The following is a 14,726-nucleotide window of genomic DNA, read 5'->3' as shown; positions in this document are numbered from 1 at the left end:
ACTGTCACAAGTACAAGCAACAAGATGTAGTTTGCATCTATCCAGAAGTGCTCTATGAGATATAAATATTTATTTACAGATGTACAAGACTATGTATGTATGGACTATAAGGGGTTATAGCAAGAGATATAGATATTGTGTATAAATATAAATATGGTAGCTACATGCACAGATTATACAGAATATACAGAATATATAGAATATACAAGAATGTTAGGGAATGGATTATAGATAAATAATGGCAGATAAAATTTACAGGTTGTATGTGTGTGTGAAGAAAACAGTCCGTGATGTGTGTGTGTGTGTGAGGATAGTCCATGTGTTATTGTTGTATGAGAGGATAGGGGAGTACAGTCCTTATAGTTTATGTTTTATGTCAGGAGGCGTTCAAAAGCATGACAGCTGTGGGAAAGAAGCTGTTCCGGTGCCTGGTGGTTCTGGTCCGTAGGCTTCTGTAGCGCCTCCCAGAGGGCAGGAGGGAAAAGAGTGTGTGTGCTGGGTGAGTGGAGTCCTTTGTGATTTTCCCAGCCCTTTTCAAACACCGCTTCCTGTAGATGTCCTTGATGGCAGGGAGCGTTGCCCCGGCGATATACTGGGCAGTTTTCACCACCCTCTGCAGCGCCTGCCGGTCGGAGACAGAGCAGTTCCCGTACCAAGCTGTACTACAGTTGGTGAGGATGCTCTCAATGGTGCAGCGGTAGAAGTTCGTGAGGATCTCTGAGGACAGGTGGTTCTTCCTCAGGGTCCTCATGAAGAAGAGGCGCTGATGTGCCTTCTTAATGAGTTTGGAGCAGCTGGTCGTCCAAGTCAGGTCCTCGGAGATGTGGACTCCCAGGAACTTAAAGGTGTCCACAGGGTCCACCACTGTCCCCTTAATGTGGATGGGTGAATGTGGGTCAGCGTTCCTCCTGAAGTCCACGATAAGCTCCTTGGTCTTCTCGGTGTTCAGCTGCAGGTTGTTTTTGTCGCACCACTCAGCCAGACGGTCTACCTCCTCCCTGTAAGCGGCCTCGTCATTATCTCTGATGAGGCCGATCACCGTGGTGTCGTCTGCGAACTTGATGATGGCGTTAGAGCCGTGGACAGGTCTGCAGTCGTAGGTGAAGAGGGAGTAGAGGAAGGGACTCATCACACAGCCTTGTGGCACTCCGGTGTTTATGATGATGGTGGATGAGAAGTGGTTGTCCAGCCGGACATGTTGAGGTTGACTGGTCAGGAAGTCGAGCAACCAGTTACACATGAGTGGGCTGATGCCGAGGTCTGTGAGTTTGGTAATGAGTTGTGATGGGATGACAGTGTTGAATGCTGAACTAAAATCTAAGAACAGCAGTCTGGCGTAAGTGTTCTTACTGTCCAGGTGAGAAAGGACAGAGTGCAGCGCTATAGAGACTGCATCCTCTGTGCTCCTGTTCTGTCTGTATGCAAATTGGTGGGGGTCTAGTGTGGGGGGGGGGAGACAGGATCTGAGGTGTGCTAGGACCAGCCGCTCCAAGCACTTGGTAATGATGGGGGTAAGGGCTACCGGGTGGTAGTCATTGAGTCTGGTTGGGTTGGGATTCTTGGGGATTGGGACGATGGAGGTAGACTTGAAGCAGGACGGTACCACAGCGCGGGCCAGGGACAGGTTGAAGATGTCCGTCAGCACTCCTGCCAGCTCCCCAGAGCACGTTCTGAGGACACGTCCAGGTATGCCATCAGGACCCGCAGCCTTGTGGGATTTAATCCTGCTCAGAGCCGCTCCTACGTCAGTGGGGAGGAAAGTCAGTGGCTGTTGGCCTGGGGTGGTAGCTGCTTTGGTTGCAGTTGTGGTATTCCCTCTCTCAAAACGAGCATAGAAGTTGTTAAGTTCGTTGAGGAAGGAGACATCAGTAGAAGCGGGGGTGGTATCGGGGTTCTTGAGTCTGTGAGAATCTGAAGGCCTTGCCACATACGTCGGGGGTTGGCGTTATGCACTGAGACTATCACACAGCTAACTAAATTAATTAAATATATATATATAAATTTCCATCTGAGTGTCTTCTCTAGGCCTGACTCCATGCGTCTCCCTATCCAGGAGCGGCGCGTTGAAAAGTTGTGCTCAGGAGGCTTTGGAGCGTCTGAACCTGCTGCTGCGTTTTACAGGATCAGGAAACTTCTCCTTCAGAAAGTCTTCTGATCACTTCAGTTGGAGAAATGTTCCCTGATTTCAAAACTTTGGCTGGTGTTGGTTATTCCATTCTCCGGTGTGACAGCAGAGACTGGATTCATCCTCCAGATCAACACATAAACCCGGAGACATTTGATTACAGGTTCCAGTTCAGCTCCATGAGGACCAGGAGGAGGCTGTGAGACGGTGCGTTCAGGCCACAGCCGGAGAATCGTTCATAATTTAAGAGCCATCTTTTACTTTCATTGCGTTCAGAAAGTTACTGGAGCCGCAGTCAGCTGGTTTTCTTACCCCTCAGAAAGGTTACATCTTGGTGTGTGATGGCATGATGTGGGTTCTCAGTTCAACTTGTTGAATATTAGCTAAACTGAATGAAAATAAAATTCTAATGTATGATTTTCATTTTAAATTTGACGGATAAAAATGTGAAAATATGAAATGATGGGATTTCTTTCAGTCAAAATGAGGGACAACAAAACCGCCTAGCGTTACCTCAGGAGACAAGACCGGAGCTTCATCAGTCAGAATTTGGTGTAGAAGTTAATATTCAGCATGTTTACAGACACTGTAAGAAAATACCTTTAGAACATATTTAATGCAAAAATAACATCCATCATTTCACACCGAAGGATAATTCAGACTCCAGTTAAATGAACAGCCGCAGGACTGCAATGCATGTTGTTCATAAATATATAAAAAACAATAAGTGAACATAATTACACCTGGAGTAATAAAAAATGAAATGTTAAACACAAAAACACAATGTGACTTATAATAAGAATACATTTTATTAGTTCTCTGGTTTACTTCCAAACAACCACGATAAAATATTTAATTATAAATTAAAATAACACACAGAGAAGTTACAAAATAGGAATGAAGGAGGTTTTTTATGGCCCATTCACAGTTTACATTCATTTAAACTTTCTACTGGCTTCAAACGGAGGATGAACTTCACTAAACCAAAAGGACTGAGAAAAAGGGCCGTTTTTCAACGATTAGGAGTAAAATCTGCATTTAAACTTGTCTGGTGGAGTTAGTGTTCCATGTTGGCCACAGGAGGAACGGAAATACTTCAGAAATGTATTTGGGGGAAAAAATCTAACCAAATGAATGAACAGGTCATAAGTTATACCAGAACTACCGGTCCATCCAGACGTGGCGCGTTAATGGAGCTGGAAAGCTCCCCAGAACGAGTCGCCTTTTAGATATTCTCTTGTGATCCTCAGCCTCACGCTGTCGCCGCCGGTCAGAGTCACCATCTTCCCCAACCAGACCGACTCGCCCGCCGCCGGGACAGCCACCAAAACCCTCTCATCCTTCTTTGGATATTTAGTGGCATTTCTTATCAACATCACAGACGAGGGAAGGTTGTGAGTCGTGTTCTTCCTGAAGGCCACATGGGCGTAGAAGAAGAAGAGCGAGCTCTCCAGGCTGCTGCTGTTGACGTAGATGGCGTCCTGATGGAGGCAGAGGGAGCAGGACGCACAGGCCACATGTTCCGTCCACGCATCTTTACCAAAGTCTGCAAAAACACAAAAAACATCCAAAACATTTCCTTCAGTCCCACAGCTGCACTGAACAGAAGGAAACAGTTCATTCCCAAGAAATGTTTCTGGTCTAAACTCAGTGCTTTTGATGTTTTGCAGTTTTCTGGAAGTTTGTTCCAGATTTGTGGTGCACAGAAGCTGAAAGCTGCTTCATCATGTTTGGTTCTGGTTCTGGGGATGCAGAGCAGAACCAGAACCAGAACCAGAAGACCTGAGAGGTCAGGAGGGTTGATACAACAGTAGCAGATCTTTAATGTATTGTAGTGCAAAGACGATCAGTGATTCATCTTCCTGGTTTTAGTCAGAACGCCAGCAGCAGCGTTCTGGACCCGCTGCAGCTGGAGGAGTGACTTTTTTAAGCTGTGAAGATGCTGCTGCAGTAATCAGGGACCAAAGATAAACATGTGGGTGAGTTTCTCTAGATGTGTGTGCTGCAGATTTCTGCTCAGGTCCCTCTTGAAAATGAGATGTGGATCTCAATGGAGTTTTACCTGGTTAAATAAAGACAATAATAATTTAAATAAGATCTGGCTGAGACATTAGTCCTTTAATCCTGGAAATGTTCTTCAGCTGATAGAAGGCCGACTTTGTAGCTGTCTTTATGTGGCTCTGGAGGTTCAGGTCAGAGTTCATCACAGATTTCAGGCCTGATCTCTTTTTTTCTAGCTGTAATAACTGAAGCTTCGTGTTGACTCTAGATCGTTCCTCAAATGCAGAACAATTTCGAAAAATCCTCAGAAAACCTGGAGAACTTTAAAAGATTCCAAGAGTTTCAGGATCACAGGTTGAAAAACAAGGAAGAGATTGTTGCTCATGTCTGGTCAGTGAAACTCAGACTCAGATGACGGCGTCCAACCAGTCAGAAATGGAGAGAAAACAGAATATATGGAAATGATAGAAGATTAAATATGTTTAAGTTGCTAATATGTGTCTGCTTTACAGATCTGTGCACAGGGATGAATGTCATGATCCATGTTCTGTCCTGTCCATGCTGTGTGTAAACACTCTTTCAGTTCACCTGCCGCGCCTGCTGATTGCTTGCCTGTTCCACCTGGTCCCCTCCCTACTTAAACTCCTCTCAGCCTCCTTGCCAGATTATCGACAGCCAGTAGAGATCCAGCGTTTCCTTAAAAGCCTTCAGTGTTTCTTCGACCCTTTTCTGTCCACGGATTGACCCCCCCTGCCAAGCCCTTCACGGATCCCAGCTGTTCTGGATTTCTGGACCCTGACCCAAGCTTTACCTCACGGCCACCGACTATTGCCTGCCCCTCAAGCTAAGTTTGCTCTCTCTGCTCTCCTGTGTCTGACCTCTGCCTGATTATTGTCTTAGTCCCCCCCTGGGTGTTGCCTGTTGGATCTCCTTGTGGAGTATTTCATTGGTTCCACAGCAGCCTGATCTTCCTGGGTTCTCTGCTCCACCCGTCCACTGCGCTACAGGTCAGTTAAGCTGAACATTTCTCAGTTACCCCCCTATCAGTGCATCACCAGCCTTCTCTCCTCTCTTCTCGGTGCTGTGTTTGATGACCACATCCTGAGCCGCAACCAGTATCTGAAAATTTAACCCTTTCATTCATGAATTATGATCCTTTGTGTCAGAATTTTTTTTCCATTTTTTTAAAAAGTTTTTTCTTAAGGCATAAAAAAGGTAGGACATTTTTGTAAAAATATATATATATTTTTTTTATGTGATCAATTGTAATTTTGTCCAAATACAAAGTTGTTTGAAAAATACATCAGTAGTATTGTTCCTTTATCTGATGTCACAATATTTTTTTTTTTACTTGCAAGAGTCGTCTACAGTAGGAGGAGGGACCGGGTCGGTTCTCATGCTTCTTTGTCTGTCGGCCATATTGTACTTAACAAAAATAATTTCTTGCATTTGCAGCTGATGGCCAGTAGTTGATGGTATATTTTATGATGCATTAGTGTCCACTTCAGTGGTCTGTGTGCATTTATAACACAAAAATCCACAGGAAGCACAAGAAAATGGCTTTTAGATAGCTGTCCACTGTAGTGACCACTATGCATGAAAGGGTTTTAATTAAACTTTTTTCCTTTGCAACTCCTGTGTGTGGTTGAATTTCCGAGTCCCCACCGAGTGTCCTTGCAGATGGAAGAAGGTTTGTAATGAAAAAATGAGATTCTTGAGTTCACTTCGGCTTCCAGCAGAATAAACAGATCCGTTTCACCATGAGCTTTGAGAAATGAAAGCCTCCTGATTTCCTCTCCGTCGGCACAGGCTACACATCAAACCCACGTTTGCTGCTGTGGCTCATAATTATGCATAAAGTCACTGCAGGTTTGTTGTGGTTGTAGGAAGCCACTTCACACAGGAAGGAGCCAACATGGTGGGAGGAAGCCGACACAAGCGACTGGAAACCTGACGAGGCTGGATTCTCTGCTCCGCCTCACACACACCGACTGGCTCGGCGCATTTACTAACGCTGCAACTTGGACTATTTTAACATCAGTGACTGAGAACTAACTTTAACAGTCCTTTCTTCTGAAATTTACCATCTTAAATTTTGCCAAAATTAAAGTCGCTGTCTTCAGATATTCTTATAAAGGTTAAATCTTTTGCTAAAGAGAAATACCAGAGCGTACAGCTTCAGGATTTTTGAATTCAGAAATGGAGTCGACTGAAGGTGGAGACACAAATTAACTTTTATGTAACAGAAGCAGACGAGTTTCAGATTCGGGTTTTGTTTGTAACGTTCTCAGAATGACTGGCTTCTCCCAGAACATGTTTGAAGTTTTTGTAACCAAACATGTAGGCGTCACATCAGCACTTTTCATCAACACAAGTAAGGTTAAAGGTCAAGGCTTCAGCAAATGAGGGATGATTATCTGTTACCTTGTAATTTAATAACATTTTCATTAAAATATCCTTTTTGATTTATGAATTGTTGGGTAATATAAATATTTAATACTTATTTAAACAATATCTGAATTATTAAAGTTTACGTTGAAAACTTGTTGCTGCTAATTCGTTACCATAGTCACACTTATTCATCGGTCCTATGACAATAAAGATTTATCTCTATCTCTAATTGGTGCTTTGATAAAAGAGGTTTTTGTGTCTTCAGGTGATAAAAGACCGACTTTGTTACTGCCTTTATGTGGTTGAGGTCAGAGTTCAGGGGTCGGGTGTGTTTATTTTACCCTTCCACAGAGGAACATTAGCTCCTTTGGGTAGAAAACCAGAGGAGAGTAAAACATCATGCTGAGTTGCAGTTATTTAGAGGTTTGTTACATGAGAGCACAACAAGTCATTCATGTGGATGTAAGATATTCTCACACAGCTGCTTCATGATGGTTGTGGTGTACCACAGGGCTCAGTCCACACCTCCACATTGTTCTCCATTTATCTCTTTTCCTTGATCCGTTTAGTCAAAAATCCCAAGTGACCCTTGGCTACACACACCTGAATTGTGTGTGTGTGTTTCGAACCTCAGTTCAAACTTGTTGCAGGTTGATTTGTTTTAAATTCAGACTTAAAATCTATTGTGGTCACTTCCCTTGTTTTGTTCAAACTTGCTGCTATTTGAACAGAAACATCAAGTTTTCGTAGCTTTTCCCTCTAAATACCAGATCAATCAATCAATCAATCAGTCACTGCCTGTTGTCCTGGACTGTAATTCTGACTCCATGTGGCTGAATCTAAATGTGTTTGTGGTGATTTGGACACAGATATGTGAACATGAATTAAATCTGTTTGTTTTCTAAATTACCTCAAATCATATCTGTTGAAATTGCAAAATTAGATTGGAACATGTTCTGGTTATAAAATGTTTGCATATTTAACATTAACATGTTTTTAATAAGTTTGTGGTTTCAAAGGTTAATAAAATGTTGTGTATTGTCTCTGTATAAATAAATAAACAGGATGTTGCTAAGCAACCTGTGCTGCTTATTTTAAAAAGTTCACTGATTTTCACAGCATGAAAAATGAGAAGTTTAACAGTTCAACCTGTTAAAGAGCAACAAGTGAAAAAACGACAGCTCTTTTCTTCTAAACATGGAGAAAATCCTAAATAAAAGCTTAGAAACTCATAAAACGGATTCATTTCTTCAGAAAGTGAAAGGAATCATTTGAATGTTAGAAGAAAGTGAAGGTGAACTCACGTGTTTCCAGTTCAATGTAGGAAGACCACTTTCCTGAAAAGCAACAAAGAACAGTAATTTCAGCTTCCTGAGTCAGTTTGGTGAATCATTATGGTGTGTAAATGATCCAACATACCAACAAGTCCCTCTGGGGAAAAGTGAGCGCTGACTGAAAAGAAAAATCACATGAAACAAAGTTAGTGGCGTTGATCAGATTTACTCTGAAAAACAGTCTGACTTTCTGACGCGTACCTGCTGGAGGGGTTTCCTGGGAGCCGCTGGGCTGGAGGGACAAAAGCGTCTAAAGTCAGTGTTCATGGAGTATAACACTTCATTACTGACAAGATTTAAAAACTTCCTGTTGTGATTTTATGCTCTGATGAGATGGTTTGGGTTTTCTGTTGAGTTGAAGTTCCTGTTTGATTTTGATTATTTGCTTTTTCTTCTGTCCTACATTGTATTTACTTCCCTATCTATCTATCTATCTATCTATCTATCTATCTATCTATCTATCTATCTATCTATCTATCTATCTATCTATCTATCTATCTATCTATCTATCTATCTATCTATCTATCTATCTATCTATCTATCTATCTATCTGTCTGTCTGTCTGTCTGTCTGTCTGTCTGTCTGTCTGTCTGTCTGTCTGTCTGTCTGTCTGTCTGTCTGTCTCTGTTGTTTTCATTAAATATTCTCCTGCTGGAGTTTAAATGTGTTTCTTAGAACTTATTCAAACTGTTGCTGCTCACTAAGTTTCACATATTTGACGAACAAAAACCTGATTTCAGAAAAATGAAGAGAAACTTTGCTCCGGTTTTCATGCTGGGAAGAATCAGGTGTAAACTGCTGTTTGTCCAGGTTGCAGTCATGACTGTTGTCAGCTTTACTGGTGGATTGTTGAGGTTTGGGGGTTTTCATGAAATTTCCACCTCTGAGACTCTGAGACACTTTAGACCAAATCTTTTCTGATCAGTTTTTGCTTCAATCCAATCAGAGATAGATAAAGATCATCAGAGTGTGAAGATGTTTCTGAACCCACAATGGAGCCAAACCCTCTGGGGAAACCCGAGGACAGCCTGTTAGCGTTGAAAATGCTGCCACCTACAGGCGAAAATTAAACCAGATCAGGTTTTAACTTTGTTTCAATGAATGGATTAAACTTCTCAATTTAAAACTAATCCATGCGCCGGATAACTCATGTCTATCAAAATGTTTTAGATATTTTTCTAAATTGCAAGTTAACAACAACATTTGGACAGAACTGACCAGCTGCAGCCAAAAATAAATAACTAAAACAGCTAATAAAATATGTTTGGCAGTTTAGATATATATACGCTTAAGATGAATAGTAATGTAATTCAGAATCTAAAAGATTTTCTCAGAATAAGCTTCTGATCAAACCAGTAAAGTGTAAAAATACAGAAATCATTGTGCTTTTATTTCCCCATCATGTCTTCAAGGAGTAATTTGTGCTTTTCAAGCAATTTAAAAATGATTCAAAATAATTAGAGATACTTTACTAAATACTATCTGGGGAAATCGAAGCCAAACGTGTGGAAATGCTCAGCATATAAAATCATCACATGTTTTATTTTACTCAGATGCGTCATTTGTTGGAACATTTAATAATTCCCAATATAAACATAAATGAAGAGTTTCTTTAAACAAATTTTTATTTTTAAAGCTACTCAAAGTCACTTCCTATTTCTTTGAGAAATACAGGAAAGGTTGCAGTGCATTGTGGGTAACTTGTTTATTCAACGTCAGTCTTCATGCCATCCATGTTTTATATATTTTTATGTGCCTATCTTCACAACAACTGGTGATTTAAAGCAGTTTATGAAAAACTACCTGAAGGGGAAAGTTTGGATCATGTGATTCTGATGTTGTAACTTAATATTTCCTCACTGTAAAAGTTAACCCACTGAAACAGAATCAGGACCAAAATAAAAGAAACGTGGTACAATAAAAAGTCTTCAATAAGTATTTATGTGATGGTTTAATAATTTCCATTTGGAAGATGGAATATTAGAGCCATACTAAGAAAAAATAAAGAATAAAGTCATAAAATTACAAGAATAAAGGCGGAATACTATGACTCTACTTGAAAAAATTAAATATAAGATATGTCATTCAGGCCTTCATGCAGACTCCACTGTATCTGCAAGCTCGTTTAAAGTTTGCTGCAGAATATTTAGACAAGTCGATGAAATTTAGATGTTATTGGGTCAAAATCTCATGTGATTAACAATCTCTGTGCATCACTTTGGTTCTGACCAACTCAATAATCGCCTCATCACAAATCGACTCACAGAGAAAAACTTCAGTATTTGTCATCTTTATTGTTCAAAGATCAGATCTGCTCTGGTGCTATAAAAGGAATCCTGGTGTAACTGGGTCTTTAGCTGTTAGCTTACATCACCAGTAGGAGTCACACCCAGATGTTTCACAGGGAATCTGAACTAATCTAATGTTTGATTATCTCAAATTACCAGGTTTTTTCATCACCAGTAATACATTTGATACAACCTGTTTGAGAAAAGTTCAATTTTCTGTATTTTAAATTCTTGAATTCCAAACTACTTAGCAACAAATTGTTTTCATGGCTTTTCTTTGAATCTCTGTTCAGATATGTTCAAGGCGTCAAAGTTTTCAACCTATAATGTGGAAATGTGTGGATCAGGTTTACTTACTAGCTCAGATTTTGGTTTGATGGAAGCGATAAAGGCGGCCATGATGACCAGGGCCATGGTGAGGAGTCCGCACCACACATGGAGCAGCAGGTACTTCTGAGACGACCGGCACTGACCCTCCATTCTGTCAAACACACACACACCTGCATCAGATGGAGACTGTCATCACAGAGCTGGTGCTGGAGTGAGGTTTTTTTTTCTTAACATTTTTCCAGCTGTGATGATTCTCAGCTCAAAGTTTCCACCTCTGAACGCAGATCAGCATCATCCTGTGGGCAGTGATGAGGGGGAGGAGTACAGTTTGAACAGACGCGCCGTTTCTGACAGTCTCAGAGGAAACCTCTAGCACAAATTTAGAACAGGGAGCTAAATTTGTGCTCTGTTTCAATGATTGCATCAAACCTCCAACCCAAACATGTTTCTCTTTCTTCACTTTTTCACTTCACAGGATTTATTCCTTTAGGTTTTACTCCTCTTCTGCTGTTGTTGCTTTGATTCAGGGACAAAAATCACCACTCGGTGACATGAATGCAGAGGTTTTACTGTCCATTGAGCCGTTGCAGTTTGTCATGGGCACCAAACTTTAACACAGTTTGGTGCATGATCAGAAAGCTGGAGGAATCTGAACTTTTCCTAACATTCTTCTGTGCAAAACAGTTTAAACTCAGACAGACTGGATTCTGAACATCAGTTTTCAAGTCTAGCCACAGGCCTAGACTTTGACTAGGCCATTTTGACACATGAATGTAAACCGTCCATCGTATCTCTGTATGTTTCAGGTGGTTGTCCTGCTGGAAGGTGAACCTCCACCTCAGACTCAGGGGTTCTTCCATCCATTCTTCCATCATCGCTGCTGAGCAAAGCATCTCCACACCAGCACGATTATTTTCTGCAGTAAATACAATATATCCATTTTGATCTCATTCTGAATCTAATTAAGTGACTTTGGGGGTTTATTTTTAGTGTTTGATTAAAAGATAAAACAGTTTTATCTCTATAAAACAGTTTTATCTTTATAAAACTACATCTCCACTGTTAGTCCTGACAGCAATAAAAAAAAACTGTTTCACTGCAAAAACACAAAACCTTACAAAGTGTTTTTGTCTGGTTTCTAGTGCAAATATCTCATCACACTTTAAATAAGACAGAACTAAGTTACAAGTAACTTTTCTATAAGCCACATTGTTTTTGTCAACAATTCTTGAATGCAGGTTAAAATAATGTACCAGTTCCACGGGTCAAAGTCATTTTTCCATTAATGTTAAGGATTTATTGACTTAAAGCTCCCATGTCTTGATGAAAACTTACTTGTAATTTATTTTTGTCCTTTTTCAAGTGAGATAAGATATTTGCACTAGAAAGAAGACAGAAACACTTTGTAAGGTTTTGTGTTTTTCGGTGTTGTAAGAAACATTTCTGTTTAATATTTAACTCTGCTGCGGGAATTTCCAGTGATGTGAGACTTTGATGCCTCAGCTGCATGACTTTTAAACAAATTCCCATCATGCTCATCCTTCAGAAGTCAAAGATTTGATGTAAACAGAAGGAAATGCTTACTGGTTGCATTCATCAGAGGATTAAAGCCTGAACTCAACACGTTTGTGACTGTAAGAGTTAAACTGGTGAACGCCCACAGTGATTACTATGAAAGACATTTATAGAACAGCCTGCAGTGCATTGTGGATAAATGTACTTTAAACCTATAGCGACCAAACCTGTTCTGCTTCTCTGGGGTTTTACCTCAGTGGGAGTTTTCACGGAGGGAGATAACGACGGTGGTCTAGATTTCCTACCTGTGGTGACGTGAAGTGAAACTCCCTGTGTTGGTTGAAATACCCCTGACCAGGGAGCGTGAGTGAAGTGCTTCTCAGTCGGACCTTTTCTGAAAGTGTGTTATGATAAGTCGTGGGAAATTTTGAGTGCAGAGCAGTGTTATTAAACCCAATTATGAGTCCACAATGGCTGGATTTGTTGTTAATGTGTCATTTTTTATGTAATCACTTTCTATGACCTATTTCTTTACTCTTCATGGCCCACATTGGAGCCCTGTCTCCATCTGTTGGGAACCGCTGGCCTAAAACTGTCCATTCTTTCCCATGTTGGTCATTTTCAGTTGGAGAAAGATTGTTTGTATCAGCGACAAAAACCGCCGATCAGGGCGTAGTTACGCTGACATTCTCATAAAATCCGTTTTATTTGACAAAGTCTCCAGATTTAAAGCCTTAAAATGAATTCATCTTTTCATCTGCAGGAGCAAAAACTCCCAGAAAACGAGATAAAAAAATATCTAACTATCTTTTACTTCAGTATTGAAGGAAATTTTATTTATTTTTTCTTAATTGCTGACGCCTCACTTGTCAGAACTCCTAATAATTGCCATAAGCTAAATGTAAGCAAAGTGTTTCATAAGCTTCTTTACTTCCTATTTCTTTGAGAAGTTAATTTCTCTGAGCAACTCTCCAAAATAGGGAAGACAAGAGAACAACCAAGGAACCAGATGAGTGTTGATCTTCATATGTGGAAGAACAGCTCCAAGAAAGCAGACGCCTGCCTAAACCTGCACATTTCACCGCTGTTAGATGTGTGGATGTGAGACCTGATGCTTTCCCAGTAGCACTTCCTATTGATCCCTACAGGAAATATTTGAAATGCAAAGGTGTAACTATGGCAACCAAGATGGATCAGGATGGTTAGAAGTGCAGCAGAGTTAAAGTCTCCGTTTGAAGCTAATCAATATCCTGCCAGTTGTCTGGCAGCCGACATGTCCAGTTCTGCAAACGCCACTGGGACTTTAAAGGGAAACTTGCTGTGAAGCAGAAGAACAAGGCTGTTCTCACTGAAGCACGGTAGAGGGTGTGTGGTGCTGTGGGCCTCTTACTCCAAAAGTCCAAGAAACCTCGTTTCAGTCCATTGAAGGATCGAGAACCTCAGAAAATCCGTCAGTGAAGTGAATCTGGGTCAGATTTGGATCTTTAAGCAGGACGATGATCCAAAAACAAACACACTGACATCCAAACCCAGCAGGCTTTGTGTCTCTCTGTGCTTTAACTATACAGTTACAGGTGCAGCTAAAGTGACAGCAGGAGGATTTTTGTTTGGTAATATTTTCAGTAAATATGGGATTTTCTTTTTCCCATATCTGGTCCATCTGCGACAGGTGATGCAGCTCTGCCCCTAAACAACATGAAACACGGACTTCTTTCTTTTTCCTGAGTTGAGGGCTCTTCATTGTTTCCACAACAATCCCCCTGATGGGTTTTACACAAATACTTCTGGTTTTGCAGCTATTTTAACTCCTGATGAGACTGGCCAAAGTTTCAGTAAAGATGTAGATTTAAACTGTGAGGCATTTTGATTTTTATGGTTTTGAATTGTTTATATGGAGAAAATTTGAGATGAGGTTAAAAAAAGAAAAATGTGCTTTGTTTTGTCACTGATACATTAAGCAGACAGTGGAAAAGCTTTAATTTATACAGATTCCAAAAGTTTGTATTTAGACCTGATGACTGTGGAGTTGCTCTGGATTTATTCTGATTCGTGTTTTATTTCTAAAACCATTTAGAGATTAAGGTTGTTTTTCTGAGATTTATGCTGCTGTAGCAAAAAAGGAATTATTTAAATTGTTTGAAACGTCTTTAATGGTGAGTAAATTCATGCAAACAGAAGCTGATATTCAGATCTTTTATCTCCTTTCTGCTGTTGAATCTAAATCTTTTCAACAGAAAAGCAGATGATCTCGTTGGTCCATTAGTGTTGCAGTTTTTCATTTTAGAAATCAGGATTCTCAGAATATGAGCATTTCTTTGTATCGTAAGACGCATATCAATAATATTCGTAGAAAGCCTAATAAAAGTGCTGATTACTCAAAATGCGAAATACAACGGAATCGATTCATAACTCAGCTAAAGTCTGGACAAAAGTTTCAAAAGAGGAACCAAATGAAATCTTTGATGGCATATGAGTAAATCTGCACCAAAATGAATCAAAATTAGACGATTAAACGAAGAAACAAATGATTCATTTAGGCATTTCAGTGCAAGCAGCCGAACCGCCGCCGCCGCTGCGTTCTGCTGGGCTGAATGGGAACGTTGGGATGGATCCCAGGAATGTTGGTGAGAGAGTGGACTCACCTGCGTCCTGCGCTGTCCACGTCCACGCTCATCTGAGTCTCCTCTCTGACAGACATGCCAGCCTCGCAGGTTTTTCTCTTTGAGCAGGAGCTGAGATGGA

The 14,726-nt window shown here is 40.7% G+C and overlaps 1 protein-coding gene across 1 annotated transcript; it reads right to left on the bottom strand.

Annotated features, from left to right (window-relative positions):
• Positions 1-2,976: 2,976 nt before the first annotated feature.
• LOC111608175 lies at positions 2,977-14,679 on the bottom strand. Its single transcript, XM_023331428.1, has 6 exons — positions 14,627-14,679; positions 10,497-10,620; positions 8,053-8,083; positions 7,937-7,969; positions 7,822-7,854; positions 2,977-3,671 (listed from the first exon to the last, which is right to left on the bottom strand). Exons 1-6 carry the CDS (start codon positions 14,656-14,658, stop codon positions 3,313-3,315), a joined length of 612 nt encoding a protein of 203 aa, XP_023187196.1. The 5' UTR covers positions 14,659-14,679; the 3' UTR covers positions 2,977-3,312.
• Positions 14,680-14,726: the final 47 nt, after the last annotated feature.

This window comes from Xiphophorus maculatus, chromosome 3 (assembly GCF_002775205.1).
Source record: "Xiphophorus maculatus strain JP 163 A chromosome 3, X_maculatus-5.0-male, whole genome shotgun sequence".
NCBI lineage: Eukaryota > Metazoa > Chordata > Actinopteri > Cyprinodontiformes > Poeciliidae > Xiphophorus > Xiphophorus maculatus.
Note: the sequence above shows the minus strand (reverse complement) of the source record. Positions and strands in the feature narration are given on the sequence as shown.

Coding starts and splice junctions, on each gene's coding strand:
- LOC111608175 (XM_023331428.1), bottom strand. CDS start 14,658: ATGAGCGTGGACGTGGACAGCGCAGGACGCAG. Junction 8,084..10,496: donor TCAAACCAAAATCTGAGCTA/GTAAGTAAACCT, acceptor TTGTCCCTCCAG/CCCAGCGGCTCCCAGGAAAC. Junction 7,970..8,052: donor CCAGGAAACCCCTCCAGCAG/GTACGCGTCAGA, acceptor TTTTCTTTTCAG/TCAGCGCTCACTTTTCCCCA.